The following is a 16,147-nucleotide window of genomic DNA, read 5'->3' on the forward strand; positions in this document are numbered from 1 at the left end:
GCTGGGTTTGAGGGTTGGGACTGAGACAAGGTGGGGGGAGGGGAAATGAGGAAACTGGAGAAATCTGCGTTCATCCCTTGTGGCTGGAGGGTTCCTAGGCGGAAGATGAGGCGCTCTTCCTCCAGCCGTCGTGTTGCTATGGTCTGGTGATGGAGGAGTCCAAGGACCTGCATGTCCTTGGTGGAGTGGGAGGGGGAGTTGAAGTGTTGAGCCACGGGGTGGTTGGGTTGGTTGGTCCGGGTGTCCCAGAGGTCTTCTCTGAAACGCTCCGCAAGTAAACGGCCTGTCTCCCCAATATAGAGGAGGCCACATCGGGTGCAGCGGATGCAATAGATGATGTCTGTGGAGGTGCAGGTGAATTTGTGGAGGATATGGAAGGATTCCTTGGGGCCTTGGAGGGAAGTAAGGGGGGAGGTGTGGGCGCAAGTTTTGCATTTCTTGTGGTTGCAGGGGAAGGTGCCGGGAGTGGAGGTTGGGTTGGTGGGGGGTGTGGACCTAACGAGGGAGTCACGGAGGGAGTGATCTTTTCGGAACGCTGTTAGGGGAGGGGAGGGAAATATATCCCTGGTGGTGGGGTCCGTTTGGAGGTGGCGGAAATGACGATGGATGATATACGATGTATATGGTGGTTGGTGGGGTGGTAGGTGAGGACCAGTGGGGTTCTGTCCTGGTGGCAATTGGAGGGGCGGGGCTCAAGGGCAGAGGAGCAGGAAGTGGAGGAGATGCGGTGGAGAGCATCGTCGACCACGTCTGGGGGGAAATTGTGGTCTTTGAAGAAAGAGGCCATCTGGGTTGTTCAGCATTGGAACTGGTCCTCATGGGAGCAGATGCAGCGGAGATGAAGGAATTGGGAATATGGGATGGCGTTTTTACAGGGGGCGGGGTGGGAGGAGGTGTAGTCTAGGTAGCTGTGGGAGTCGGTCGGTTTATAGTAAATGTCCGTGTTGATTCGGTCGCCCGAGATAGAAATTGGGAGGTCTAGGAAGGGGAGGGAGGAGTCTGAGACGGTCCAGGTAAATTTGAGGTCGGGGTGGAAGGTGTTAGTAAAGTGGATGAACTGTTCAACCTCCTCGTGGGAGCACGAGGCAGCGCTGATACAGTCATCGATGTAGTGGAGGAAAAGGTGGGGGGTGGTGCTAGTGTAGCTGCGGAAGATGGATTGTTCCACATATCCTATGAAGAGGCAGGCATAGCTGGGGCCCACGTGGGTGCCCATGGCTACTCCTTTGGTTTGAAGGAAGTGGGAGGATTGGAACTCTGCTAGCTACAGGTCAGGTTATGCCTTGCGTGTCCCATGGTAACCTCGCCATTCAAAAATCACAAGGTTTTTGCAAAGAATGCTACATAAGTTAAAGATTTGGAAAAAAGGTGAGGTATTAGAACTTCTGCTTGTCCATCATCCAGTGTTGGATGTGTAGACATTTCTTCCAATTAAAGCTTAGGAGAATAGAACCTATTGTCTTTGGTTCCTCCTGTAAACTTGGTTTCCTTACCATCAAATTGTTTTCCTCTCACTGGCCACTGTCTAATGCTCAGTCAGGTCATATTTTTAACTTCCCACCTGAACATCAGATGAACCTCCAAGACCAAAGCATCCCACATGTTCTCTGAAATAAAACCTCAGTACATATGCTCATCTGCAGCTAAAACCCTTCATGTCTCTAGCCTTGACTATTCCAACACACTATTGACCAGCCTCCCATTTGCTTATCTCCATAAGGTTCAGTGTATCCAAAGCTCTGCTTCCCTTAAGATAAGTTTTACCATATTCTCTTCACCCATTACCCCTTGCTTTCTGACCTACACTGCTACATTAACTTCTTGATCTTAAAAGTGCTACCTAGAAATTCTTCCATGACATCCTATCTCCTCGAGCCCTACATCTCTACAGATCTCTGTGTCCTCTCTTCCAATACTGGCCTCCTGCTAGAATTTATTGTTTCACTCTGAGTGGCTGTACTTTCAGCAGCCGAGGCCCTAACTTTGGAATTCCTTCTCTAAATCTCTCTGTCTTTCCCACTCCTCTTTTACCATGCTCTAAGGTGACCTGTTCCAAGTATCTGCATAAATGGTGCAGATTTTGTTTGGGTGATGCTCCTGTGAAGTGCCGCGGGATGTTTTTCAAGGTGCACTGTAAATGCAGGTTGTTGTTATTGTTTCCCTGGAGAGAGTCAGGTGCTAGTGCCATTGCTAAGAGCTGAGAGGCGAGTACGTGAGAGAGTTGGACGTGCCTTTTGCTGTTGATTGATTTCCTGAGGCTGCAGGAGTCACTGCTGCTGGCGCGGTGCTGGAATTGGTGAATGATGCATTGCCTGCTGAAAAAGTCAAAGAATAATAATGATTTGGATTATTACACCTTGAATAAGATTAAAATAAAAGACATATGAATGTGTGAACTGATTCAGATTGCTTTCTTGGATAGGTGGGTGGAGAGTGGGGGGGGGGGGCGGTGATGCAGAGTAAGGACGTCAGCCTTTCTGTAAATGGTTTTCAAAGCATTTTGACCCACACAGTGTGCAATCAAGCACAATCATGTACAACAACCAAACATTCCAGACTGCATTTTGCTTTCAGGTTACTTAAGTGCTCAGAAACCTGCAAGGCACTAATTATCTATAAATCAAGCTTTAATTATTCTGTGACAGATTACCTAAACATATTAATGAAGTCCTCTTCCCTTTAAAGGTATTTTTCAGAGAACTACAAACACATTCATGACATTCCTTTAATGATGCAGTGGGGCCATTTCCAAGTGCCACTTGTAGTTGGATCCCATCTTCATACCAGGAGTAGTTCTGGGGCCCAGAGAAGAGGTAAATGAGGCAGGCCCCGCTGAAGAGGGTGCTGGTACGGTCGCAGATCTTCCCGAATGGTCAGGCCTTGCTGCCATCAGGGCCCTCTCTGGGAGCAGAGGGTGCCTGCCAAGGACTACCTCTACCATCCTTGCTACGAGAGGTCACAGGCGGGCACCACTCTCCCACTGAGGCTGGAATACCAATGGCAGAGGCTTTCCACTAGCAAGAAAGCCAACTCTGACCTTCCACATTCCTGATTCCACATTGTCTCCCAATTGAATAGCACCAACCACACTGTGCCAGCTCCCAGGAGTGGCACTAAGTTCCAAGTAGGTTCTTTTCTTTTCAATTTAGCTTAGACCTCATTGTACTATGCCCTTCAACATCGATACAAACTGATAAAGGATTAAGGCATCTTCTGAGATTCCCTAGAGGCTTCCAGAAAGTTTCTTCTTTTTTCTACTCTGACTCTTGCGGTCACCAACTTGTTTGATGTTCAGTTTTCCATCTGATGTTTTTACAGCTCAAATCCACCCACAAAGCTCCACAATATAGCTGAGCTCAATAAAAATAATTTATTTCCTTTAAGGCAGTCTAAAAGCCTGAGGGCAAAAAAAAATGGCAGACCAGGAAAAGCCTGGCTGGAGTGTCTATGAGCTGTTAGTTCATCAGTATCTTCCTTTGGTCATTCACGTGGTGCCCCTTTGTTGACAACTGCAACACAATCCCATTTGAAATACCAAATATCATACAAACTAGAAATGGTACTTGGGACCAGCTTCACCAGAATGGTAAATACCAGATCACACACAGGATTCACCTTCTGTGCCATTGGCACAGTTTGGGTATATTTGCTTCCCCAAGGTCTTTCATAACTTTACCCATTCTTTTCTTAATGTTGGTCTGCATTGTGACACACTGGCAGATCCACTAAGCAACTTTTCCCTTGATGTTGGTCACTGAGAATACCAGAACCTGCCAGCGCTCCATTTTTACACTGACTTTTAAGCATCAAAGCAAGTTACAGTTACTGCAGAGGTGCTTATTCACTTAACATTCCCCATCTGTGGGAGTGAGAGTAGGCTTTGAAGAGTGGAGATTGTAAGCACAGAGATGTAGTTGTCTTAATAAATGAACAGTCTACACCATCCTAAGGTGGGAAACGTACGTGAAGCTGGTGCAATGCTTGTGGATAGAGGTGCCGTGCTGGAGATTCTGAATGTTGTTTCAGTAACATCTGCAGAAAAATCAAATTACAACGCATGAATGTTTACATCCCCAAATGCTTCAAACACAATCATTGTTTATTCACAGTAATAAACCGTCAACTTAACACCATAAATGTTTCTGGAAGGACAGAAGCTTCACAGTATTCATCAGCTTGAACAGTGATGGAGATTTTGCCACAATATATTGTTTTTCTTCCCTCTCTGCAGATGATACACTTGATAATCCAATCTTTGCCACACATGACTATTATTTCAATCCAGTTGCTTTAAACATCATTGGTGTAAAGTTGAAACAATCTGGCCTCATCTCAGCATCATATCAGGAATGCCTTAAGAAATGTACAAGGTGCACTAATATGGTCAATGTTCTGAGCACATGGGGACAGTGGGCAAATTCACCCCAAAAGTCCCAACATCACTGGGAAAATTCACTCACAGCAGCTGCAAAAGAGAGAGATCAGTTTTAAACTTCTTCACAAAGGAATACTCAACTAACTGATATCCAAGAAAACTTTAAGTCACTGATGGAAAGCATTCCTTGCACAAGAATGTAGAATCTCTAGTTTAGGGCTACTTGTACTTAGGATCTATCATACCTGAAATAGATTTTACTGTAATTAACACTGCTCATTGCTAAATTTAAATCTGAGAATAAGATCTGAGATGCAGCAAATAGGATAAAGTTAGTAATGTCCCAGAGGATCAGGCACGCACTCAAAAGATATGACTGATGGTGAGTTTAACATGATTATTACCACATCTTAAGTGCGGTTGAGAAAATGGGGCCTTCATGGTGACTTCAACTATTGTGGGAATCAAAACAACATTGATGGCATCATTTTGTTTTAAAATCCAGCCATCCAGCCAACTGAGCTAACCAATCTTGTTGACAAATAGGACAACAATTGACTGGTTAAAATATGTTTTGTTCATGTCATAGCTATAACCTCAGCAATTCATGAAAAATATGCAAAGGTTGACTGATTTTTGTATGTAGGAGTATGCGTCTGTCATTTTGGAAAAGCCTTTTGTTATGCCCGATATCTTGTGCCAGCTTAAAGACAGTGGTATTGAAGGAATTAATGCTTCCTTTCAATATTCTGGCTTCTTCAAGTTAAATAGAAATTTAATAATTATTGATTAACTATTCCAGTGCTGTTTCAGTCAGAATCCAAATATCCCCAGTGCAAACAAAAGTACAGTGGGAATTATTACTACCTAATGGCATCACCTCAGAAATGTGCTTGTGACAATGAGAAGGAAGTCCAAAAAAGTAATCCCTGAACATCAAAACATAGAGCTCAAGAGGATCTCCAGAAAGACCTTCAAAAAATTACTGTAATCCCTGAATGGAATCGATATTAAGTACAAAAGGCTGTATGTAATATTGCCTCTTCTGTTTCACCATCTGAAGGAATTTATTCAGGGCTGAAGAATGTAATAGCTATAATTATGATTATATTGAGAGTGGGCTGTCTATAAGCGTTCCACTAGAATGGGCAGTTGTCTGCATCACTATGGGGATACCATAAAATGCTCTTAGATTTATCATGAAGTTTGCTAAGAAAGGCTAGGTATAGGGTTTGTTCATTTTAAAAAAATCATCCATTGAAAATCAAACAGAAGTAAGTTGATGAAATCAAGAGGGTAACCAGTCCTGACACTCATGAAGTGAAAGGGGCATATGCAAATTTGGTGTGAATAAAGAATTCACTGCTGCAGGAGCCATGCTGGGGAGTGTGAGTGATGAGTTGTTTGCTAGAAAACCAAATAAATGAGTAGCAATATTTGTCACGGTTGAATGTAACACCATGATATCATTGATCATTCACTCAGAATACAAAATGAAGATGTCTGTCTTAACCTTCTTCAAAGTGATGACAAAACAGATAATTCTCAAAACTAATTTAAGAGAAGTGTGCATATGACTGTCCTGGAAAAAAAACTAGCTTGTCACCGCAACACTTGATGCTTCCACTTGTTACAGCCCATGGAATAATTTTCATTTGCTTTGTAAAGAGAGATGTATTAAGTGAGTGAGAAACTCGTAGTGAACATTCAAACTGATAAAACTTCAATGGGGAATGCAACATGATAAAATTAATCACTTTTCAAAAATCAGGAAGATTTGGGAGCCAGACATCAGAGCAACAACCATTCCGAAACTAAAATCAAACTGTAAAGTGTGTTCAGAGACATACGTGAACCAGCTGCGTGGGTAGTATTCACTGTTGATGGAGCAGTGCTGGAGGTTGTGAGTGATAAGTGATCTGCTGGAAGATCAAAACGATGAGTAACAATGCATGGCACAAACACATCTATAAATAAAATTGTCATTATTACACTGAGGGCAACTAAGTAAAGTCTTTTTTTCTATCCACCACCCAGACTATGCTCAGATACTTTTAGCACACTTGTCAAAGGAAGGCGAGAGAAAGTGAGTACGATAGATGCTGGAGAGTCAAAGTCCAAAATTGTAGTGCTGGAAAAGCACAGCCGGTCAGGCAGTATCCAAGGAGCAGGAGAGTCGACGTTTCGGGCATAAGCCCTTCATCAGGAATATGGGCAGGGGGAAGGGAGCTGAGAGATAAATAGGAGGATGTAGGTGGGGCTGGAGGGGGAGGTGGCTGGGAAGGCAATAGGTGGATGCAGGTGTGGGAGGGGGGCAACTGTGATAGGTCAGTGTGGAGGCTGGAGTGCATAGGTAGGAAGGAAGAGGGACAGGTGGGTTAGTTCAAGAGGGTTGAACCGAGTTGGAGGGTCGGATCTAGGTTGAGGTGGGGGGAGAGGAGATTTGGAAATTAGTGAAGACAGTGTTGATGCCATGTGGTTGGAGGGTCTCAAGGCAGAAGATGAGGTGTTCTGCCTCCCGGCGTTGGGTGGCTAGGTGTTGGCAGTGGAGGAAGCCCAGGGCTTACATGTCCTTGGAGGAGTAGGAGGAAGAGTTGAAGTAGTCAGCCACAGGCTGGTGGGGTTGTTTGGTGCGTGTCTCAGAGATGTTCCCTGAAATGCTCTGTGAGTTTGCGCTGTCTCTCTAACGTAGTCGAGACCACAGCAAGAGCAACGGACACAAAGTAGATGAAGTGGGTGGAAGTGCAGGAAAATCTCTGCCAGATGTGAAAAGATCCTCTGGGGCCTTGGACAGAGATGAGGGGGAGGGTGGATGCAGGTTTTGCGGCGGCAAGTGAAGGTGCCCCACTGGCCTGTGGCTGACCACTTCAACCCCACTCCCCCAAGGACATGCAAGTTCTGGGCTTCCTCCACCGCCAAATTCAAGCCACCGCCAACTGGAGGAAGAATACCTTATCTTCTGCCTTGGAACCCTCCAACATCATGACATCATCATCGACTTCACTACTCCCCTTCCCCCACCTTATTCCAGAACCAACCCTCCAACTCAGCATCACGCTCTTGAACATTCCCACCTGTCCATCTGCCTTCCCACCTATCAATTCCACCCTCCCCACTTGACCTATCCCAATCACACCCCACATGCATGTGCCTCTTGCTTTCCCAGCTGTCTTCACCCCCACCCCACACTATTTATTTCTCAGCCCCCTTCCCCCGCACATTCCTGCGGAAGGGCTTATGCCCGAAATGTCAACTCTCCTGCTCCTCGGATGCCTCCTGACCAGCTGTGATTTTCCAGTGCCACACTGTTTGACTCTGTCAAAGGAGAATGCCAATCTTCTGGTAGTTGTTTGAATTTGGACTGCTGTACCACAGAGCTGAGTTATTTGTTACCAGGGAAAGCAACTTCCTAATTGGATTGATTAGTCCTCTCACACACCAAAGCAGAAAGTTAAAAAGTTGGAAATGCAAATTATCCTTAAATTGTTTTAAAGGAAGTGAAATTATTGAAATATATCTTTAAAATAAAGAGAAAGATACAAAAGAGAAAAAAAGTAACATTTATATTAAAAATGTTTTTACTTATTAATAATCTGCACTACTGGTTGGAGGGAATGAGACTCCATACTTACAAAAGAATTTCTCAGGTCTAGAGTTTGTTCAAGTGGAGGCACGGCTTTCCGTGCCATTAAGACCTGGGCCACTCCCGATTTGGTAAAATGCTCCAGTTTTCACTGGTCTTAGAGTGTGGTTAATGCAGGAAAATTATCCTACATTCAGGCTATGGCAATGATCAGATTCCTCCAGCACAGACGCAGCACATGCTGGAGCAGAGTTTACCCTGACAGCAATTATCAGATTTCTCCACATTGAACCAAATACCTGGGAAGCCACACTTTGGTAAAGTACTTAACGACTAATAAGAGCCAGTATTGTCAGCCACACCATTTTCGATTTACAGCAAAATCCAAGTCATTGTAGGATTGGTCATGAACAGAAATGAAGATTTGATTTCCATCCACGGGATTCTTGAAACTAATGTTTTCCTCCTTGCAGGGGTAGCTATCAGAGACAAAGAGACAGTCCTCCAGACTAGGTCAAGTGCAGATTTATTTGGAAAATAATCTTGGATTTTGTCCCAATATTCTACCAACTTACGCATTATAGAGTCAAATCACTATTTCATCCAGTTTGAAAAACAGGACCCAAATTGCATCAGAACAAATGAACTTTTGATGACATTGATGAAGACAAAGAAAAGAAAAATCAGCTCCAACGATCATGTGACCAGCTGGTGACCAGATATCAAAGTGACGATCATCACACTACTAAATGAAAAGTAAAGGTGTGTTCAGAGACATACTTGAACCTGTTGCATATACAGTAGTCACTGTTGATGGAGCAGTGCTGGAGGTTGTGAGTGCTGAGTGACCTGCTGAAAGACCAAAATGGTGAGTAATAATGCATGACATAAACATACCTACAAATTGTTTTGCCAGGATCTTACTGGGGGCAACTAACTGAAGGCTTTTTCAGTTCACTACCCAGATGTTCAGAAACTTTGAGCAAATTTGTCCGAGGACAGTTCTGGTCTTCTGGCAGCTGTTTGAATTTAGGTTATCACAAAGCTGACCCATTAATTTGTAAGGAAAGCAGCAGAGAAGCTGCGCAACCAGTTAGATTGATGAATCTTCACAAACAGGAAAGCAGAAAGTTATAAAAGCAGCAAATACCTTTCACTGTAGTTACTTTTACTTAATAAATATACTTTAATCATTGTATCAAAAATGAAAAGATCCAATCTGTTCTTTGGGATTAAGTAAAAGATGCTAGAGAGAAAAATGAAAAAAAAAACTAAGAAAAAATAACTGCAATTTTTAACAATCTGCAACATTAATTTAACCTGAAGGAACAAAACTCCACATTTTCAAAATTAATATTAAGCGCCAAAGCATTTCATCATTCTGGTTAGTCAGAAACTAAGATCTACTATGCCAGTAAAAACACAGTTAGTGCTGATTTGGAAAGAGTGTAATTTTTATTGCTGTGCATTGTGTGTCATACTGTATAATTATTCTATGCTCATGCCAGAACAATTTTGAAGACTAGTTTAATGGGAGTGTAGATTTTGCTTTTTACTGGATAAATTGCTTTGCTTTCTCAACATTCAACAATCCCAATTGTCATAAAGGTTTAGAAAATATGTCATTCACTTTGTAGATCAGAAGAGACTGCAATAACAGCCTGTGGGTACAGAGAGGTTTTATTGGCAGCAACTGGGGGATGTGTGCATTTAAAGAAAAATATGGGGACATCAGAGTTCACAATCACTTTTGACATACAAATCCATGGCAGAGCAATCAACATTTGCAGAGTTCAATCCAGTCCACGCGTGTATTGACATTAACAAAGCTAATAACATCAAACAAGTTCTCTATCAGTAGAATTCTTGAAGGCAAAGTTTTACCATACCAGAATTTGGCGTCAGGGACTAACCAGAAGTCCTCTAGACTCGTATAATGGAAGTGTAGATGCATCCTGCATTTTGGCTCTACACTGTTATTTTATTCGATTTGACAAATAAAGCATCTCAACTGAATCAGAAAAAAATTAGTGCTGTGAAGACAATTTGAGGATTTAAAAGTTCATTGGCAAAGACAAAGGGAAAAAAAAGTTATAGTCTCAAAATGTCAGGATTAGAGTTATTTATCAATAACAGGTTGGGACTAATCCAATAGCACAATGAAGAAGTAAGTGCTGTTTATCGACATACTTGAACCTTCAGTGTGCATAGTAGTCACTGCTGATGGAGCTGTGCTAGAGTGTGTGGGTGATGAGTGATCTGTTGAGAGAGCAAAACAGAAGATAAGAATGCATAGGACAACTGCATATGTAAAAGGGTTGTCATCAGGAACGTATGAAGACTAGAATATGAAAATGAGCTTGTATTACTTAACCAAAAATAATATCATAGGCATTTCTCTGGGCTACTATGAGGAGAATGTAGATTTATCTTCAGCTGGGTACTTGTGCCAATGAGATAGTTGCTCATTTGGACAATTAACTTCCCTTGTATCATGGAACACCTTTGTTAAAGATCCCATTACACTTTTCCAATCCAAGTAAAACAATCCAAGCTTCTCCAACCACTCCACTTGCTCTAGGAATGTTAACATTGAGGAGACACCAGAGAACTGAATGGCTTTTAGAATGGATCAGTCAGACACAATGTGCATTAGTTCTTAAATGTATGGAATCTAAGACATAAATCATCCCTCGTAAATGCGGTATATGACCAGGAGTGCATTCCTCAATGGTGATCTCCTCATTTACTACTGATTGAACAAACACATGATGGGCCACATGACATCTCCTCCTCCACGTCATCCCATTAAACAAACATTCTAATGCAATTCTGTGAAAATCAGCTCACATTTATACATCAAAGACATTAGGCTGGTAGCTACACTGACATCAAAACAAGACCATTCTTAAGCCTGTAATGGGTGTCATGGTCACTGCTGTGGGAGCCGTGCTGGAGATTCTGAGTGGAGTGTGAACTGCTCAAAGAATAAAATAGAGAACAACAATGCAAACCACAACTGAATACAAAAAGAATGGACTGATGTTTGTTGTCAGAGACAAAGAAAACTGAACACAGTTGGAATCAGACAGCAAGTGCTCCCGCTGGTATGATTTTCTACTCTAGTACCATCTAGTAATACAACTGACTGTAGAGACCATCACTGGTATATTCCCAATACGGAGCTGGACAGAAATCATCTACCACCCGAAAGTGTTTTCAGAGAGACCAAACCTCAAAAATAGGAAAGTAAAAGCAGCAAAAGAGCATATTTTTTTTCTAAACCTTCCTTTCCAACATTTAAAAGATAAGACATCCAGATGGGATGAAAGTAAAAGTTAAAAATTGTGAAACTGCCTTCTGAGATTAAGTATTTAACTAATTTTGTTACCAATCATTTATAAAGTTTACAATGAGAAGACAAAGAAACATCTTGAAGTAGGAACTGATGTTTTTTTCTTAATTCAAGTCGAAAAGTGCAGATTTAACTTTGTAGGATAAAAAGACTTTTACCCTAACAAGTTCCAATGTTGCTTGTTATAATGGACAGTGTAGAAGGTTACCTCAAAGTGCAAAGAATCATTGATCAGATAGGCCAAGGAGAAGCAGATGGAGTTTAATTTAGATAAAAGTGAGCTCTTGCATTTTGATAAGGCAAACTAGGGCAGGACTTATCCATGGTAGAGCCCTGTGGAGTGTTGCTGATCAAAGACACCGAGGCGTACGGGTGCATAGTTTCTTCAAAGTGGAGTCGCAGAGAGGCAGGACGGTGATGATGGCATTTGGCACGCTTGCCTTCATTGGTGATAACATTGAGTATAGGAGTTGGGATGGCATGTTGTGGCTGTATAGGACATTGGTGAGGCCAATTTTGCAATACTACATGCAATACTTGTCACCCTTCTATAGGGAGGATAATGTTAAACTTGTGAGAATGCAGAAAAGATTTGCAAGGTTGGTGTTGGAATTGGAGAGTTTGAGCTCTATGGAGGGGCTGGATAGGCTGGGGAGTTTTTTCATGGAGCATCAGAGGCTGGGGGGTGATCTTATAGAAGTTTACAAAATCATGAGGGGCATGGGTAGGGTGAATACCTGAGGAATGGGTGGGTGGGTTGAAAACTGGAGGGTATAGGTTCAAAGTGAGAGGGGAAAGATTTAAAAAGGATTTGACTGATAACTTTTTCATGCAAGGGGTGGTCTGTGTATGGAATGAGCTGCTAGAGGAAGTGGTAAAGATAGGTACAATTACAACATTTAAAATGAATCTGAATAGGCATTTACAAAGGAATTATTTCGAGAGATATGGGCCAAATGCTGGCAAATGGGACCCGATTAATTTTGGATAGCTGGTCGGCATGGACAAATTGGACTGAAGGGTCTGTTTCCACGCTGTGTGACTCCATACGGGAAGGAAAATACGTAATTGACTTCGTGAAGAGAAATTGCAACTCAGCAAGGGAGTTGTAAAAGAACATTTGAGATGGTAAAAGTTCATCAAGGAAGACAGACGGAAGAAAGCGTTCAATTTTAATAACTCTGCAACAACTAGGCCTGAGAGGAACAACCATTTTGCTCTCAAACTGAGGAGGTTAAAAAGTCTGAATGGAGGTACTTGAACCTGTTGTGAGTGCAGTAGTCACTGATGTTGGAGCCGTGGTAGAGCTTGTGAGTGATGAGTGAACTGCTGAATGACAGATACTATCAATATAACAACACACACCTAATTATTCAAAGTCACTGAGAGAGTTAGGACCAACAAAGAAACATCCCTGCATAAATTAATTTTTTTCTCCCAACACTACATCAGCTTGCCAGGTATAAGAGGAAGATATCATAAATATTGATAAGAGTGATCCAAGCGGAATTGCTCGATGCAATTTAAAAATATGTTTACCACAAAACAAAATGGTGTCTGACTGTGTGTCGCCAAGTGATCAAGTGGGATTGGAATTGCAGCTCTGAATTAATTTATTGCAGATTCGAAATACAAAGTTCCCCTTGGAGCATTAATTTTGTTGTAAATAAAACTTGACCAGCTTGCAACTGTCATCGCTTTCAATCTAGGACAAAGAAACCAATTGAGAAGCCCTCAGTAATTCAGCCTGCATAATAATTATGCCTGTGTTTGGTGAAAGCAGGGTTGCGTGGAAAAAACTAGCAGGGCAATAAATTCAACAGCATCAAAATTCGAGAACATTAGGTCAATGCTGAACAAAGAGACTTTGGAGTGCAGGTTCATAGCTCCTTGAAAGTGGAGTCACAGGTAGATAGGATAGTGAAGAAAGCATTTGGAATAATTTCCTTTTTTGGGCAGAGTATTGAGTATAGGTGTTGGGAGGTCATGTTGTGGCTGTACAGAACATTGGTTAGGTCACTTTTGGAATATTGTGTGCAAATCTGGACTCCTTCCTATTGCAAAGATGTTGTGAAACTTGATAGGGTGCAGAAAAATTTATAACGATGTTGCCAGGATTGGAGGATTTGAGCGATAGGGAGAGGCTGAATAGGCTGCAGCTGTTTTCCCTGGAATATCAGAGGGTGAGGGGTAACCTTATAGAGGCTTACAAAATCATGAGGTGTATGGATAGGATAAATAGACAAAGTCTTTTCCCTGGGGTGGGAGAGTCCAGAACTAGGGGGCATGGGTTTAGCGTGAGAGGGGAGACATATAAAAGAGACCTAAGCTGCAACTTTTTCACACAGAGGGTGCTGCGTGTATGGAATCAGCTGCCAGAGGATGTGGTGGAGGCTCACACAATTGCCTCATTTAAAGGCATTTAGATGAGTATATGAATAGGAAGGGTTTGGAGGGATATGGGCCGGGTGCTGGCAGATGGGACTAGATTGGGTTAGGATATCTGGTCGGCATGGACAGGTTGGACCAAAGGGTCTGTTTCTGTGCTGTACATCTCGATGACTCTATGATTCTATATCTGGCTGTGCCCTATCTTTCCCATGAAACAACAAGGAAGATCAGAGTTGAGAATGTCAGAGTGGAACTCATTTTGATAACAAACAATGAGGCAATGTATCTTTTTGGACATACTTGAGCCTGCAGTAGTGCGTGTAGTAGTCACTGTTGATGGAGCCGTGCTGGTGAATGTGCCTAATGATTGATCTGCTGGAACAACAAAAGGATGGTGAAGAATGCATTGGAACAATAACGAAGACAAACGTCGTATCATCAATAATTTGCAACTCTAGAATGTGAAGATACGCTTTACATCAATTCTCCAAAAATATCATAGGCACTTCTCTGGGCTACTAAAATGAGAGTGTAGGTTTATCCTCAGGTATGCCCTTACTCCTTTTGAATATTTGCTCATTTGACCAATTCAATTCACTTATATCATTGAACGCCCCTGTTAAAGATCCCATTGCACTTTTCCAATCCAAGTAAAATAATCCAACCTCTCCACTTGCTCTAGGAATGTTAACATTGAGGAGACACCAGAGAACTGAATGGCTTTTAGAATGGATCAGTCAGACACAATGTGTATTAGTTCTTAAATGTTTGGAGTCTAAGACATAAATCATCCCTCGTAAATGCGGTATATGACCAGGAGTGCATTCCTCAATGGTGATCTCCTCATTTACTACTGATTGAACAAACACATGATGGGCCACATGACATCTCCTCCTCCACGTCATCCCATTAAACAAACATTCTAATGCAATTCTGTGAAAATCAGCTCACATTTATACATCAAAGACATTAGGCTGGTAGCTACACTGACATCAAAACAAGACCATTCTTAAGCCTGTAATGGGTGTCATGGTCACTGCTGTGGGAGCCGTGCTGGAGATTCTGAGTGGAGTGTGAACTGCTCAAAGAATAAAATAGAGAACAACAATGCAAACCACAACTGAATACAAAAAGAATGGACTGATGTTTGTTGTCAGAGACAAAGAAAACTGAACACAGTTGGAATCAGACAGCAAGTGCTCCCGCTGGTATGATTTTCTACTCTAGTACCCTCTAGTAATACAACTGACTGTAGAGACCATCACTGGTATATATTCCCAATGCGGAGCTGGACAGAAATCATCTACCACCCAAAAGTGTTTTCAGAGAGACCAAACCTCAAAAATAGGAAAGTAAAAGCAGCAAAAGAGCATATTTTTTTTCTAAACCTTCCTTTCCAACATTTAAAAGATAAGACATCCAGATGGGATGAAAGTAAAAGTTAAAAATTGTGAAACTGCCTTCTGAGATTAAGTATTTAACTAATTTCATTACCAATCATTTATAAAGTTTACAATGAGAAGACAAAGAAACATCTTGAAGTAGGAGCTGATGTTTTTTTCTTAATTCAAGTCGAAAAGTGCAGATTTAACTTTGTAGGATAAAAAGACTTTTACCCTAACAAGTTCCAATGTTGCTTGTTATAATGGACAGTGTAGAAGGTTACCTCAAAGTGCAAAGAGTCATTGATCAGATAGGCCAAGGAGAAGCAGATGGAGTTTAATTTAGATAAATGTGAGCTCTTGCATTTTGATAAGGCAAACTAGGGCAGGACTTTTCCAGTAAATGGTAGAGCCTTGTGGAGTGTTGCCGATCAAAGACACCGAGGCGTATGGGTGCATAGTTTCTTCAAAGTGGAGTCGCAGAGAGGCAGGATGGTGATGATGGCATTTGGTACGCTTGCCTTCATTGGTGATAACATTGAGTATAGGAGTTGGGATGGCATGTTGTGGCTATACAGAACATTGGTGAGGCCAATTTTGCAATACTACATGCAATACTCGTCACCCTTCTATAGGGAGGATAATGTTAAACTTGTGAGAATGCAGAAAAGATTTGCAAGGTTGGTGTTGGAATTGGAGAGTTTGAGCTCTATGGAGGGGCTGGATAGGCTGGGGATTTTTTTCATGGAGCATCAGAGGCTGGGGGGTGATCTTATAGAAGTTTACAAAATCATGAGGGACATGGGTAGGGTGAATACCTGAGGAATGGGTGGGTGGGTTGAAAACTGGAGGGTATAGGTTCAAAGTGAGAGGGGAAAGATTTAAAAAGGATTTGACTGATAACTTTTTCATGCAAGGAGTGGTCTGTGTATGGAATGAGCTGCTAGAGGAAGTGGTAAAGATAGGTACAATTACAACATTTAAAATGAATCTGAATAGGCATTTACAAAGGAATTATTTCGAGAGATATGGGCCAAATGCTGGCAAATGGGACCCGATTA

The 16,147-nt window shown here is 42.1% G+C and overlaps 1 protein-coding gene across 33 annotated transcripts in view; it reads right to left on the reverse strand.

Moving 5' to 3' along the window:
- Positions 1 to 16,147, reverse strand: part of ptprc (protein tyrosine phosphatase receptor type C) — a 165,837-nt gene that overhangs the window by 69,277 nt on the left and 80,413 nt on the right. For 5 of the 33 annotated variants that reach the window (XM_087990818.1, XM_087990815.1, XM_087990826.1 and 2 more), the window contains 6 exons: positions 14,005 to 14,076; positions 10,149 to 10,217; positions 8,739 to 8,810; positions 6,226 to 6,297; positions 3,964 to 4,032; positions 2,232 to 2,315 (listed from right to left, as the gene is read on the reverse strand). The exons of 2 other annotated variants lie outside the window; for them this stretch is intronic. In XM_087990818.1, coding sequence (XP_087846944.1) covers positions 2,232 to 2,315; positions 3,964 to 4,032; positions 6,226 to 6,297; positions 8,739 to 8,810; positions 10,149 to 10,217; positions 14,005 to 14,076 — 438 coding nt within the window. Of the gene's footprint in view, positions 1 to 2,231; positions 2,316 to 3,963; positions 4,033 to 6,225; positions 6,298 to 8,738; positions 8,811 to 10,148; positions 10,218 to 14,004; positions 14,080 to 16,147 lie in introns of all 33 variants that reach the window. 26 more of the 33 variants (XM_043699752.2, XM_087990825.1, XM_043699766.2 and 23 more) reach the window with 20 other exon arrangements.

This window comes from Chiloscyllium plagiosum, unplaced genomic scaffold (genome assembly GCF_037043375.1).
Source record: "Chiloscyllium plagiosum isolate Xiang-an unplaced genomic scaffold, Cpla_swu_hap1 HiC_scaffold_9, whole genome shotgun sequence".
In the NCBI taxonomy this organism is placed as follows: domain Eukaryota; kingdom Metazoa; phylum Chordata; class Chondrichthyes; order Orectolobiformes; family Hemiscylliidae; genus Chiloscyllium; species Chiloscyllium plagiosum.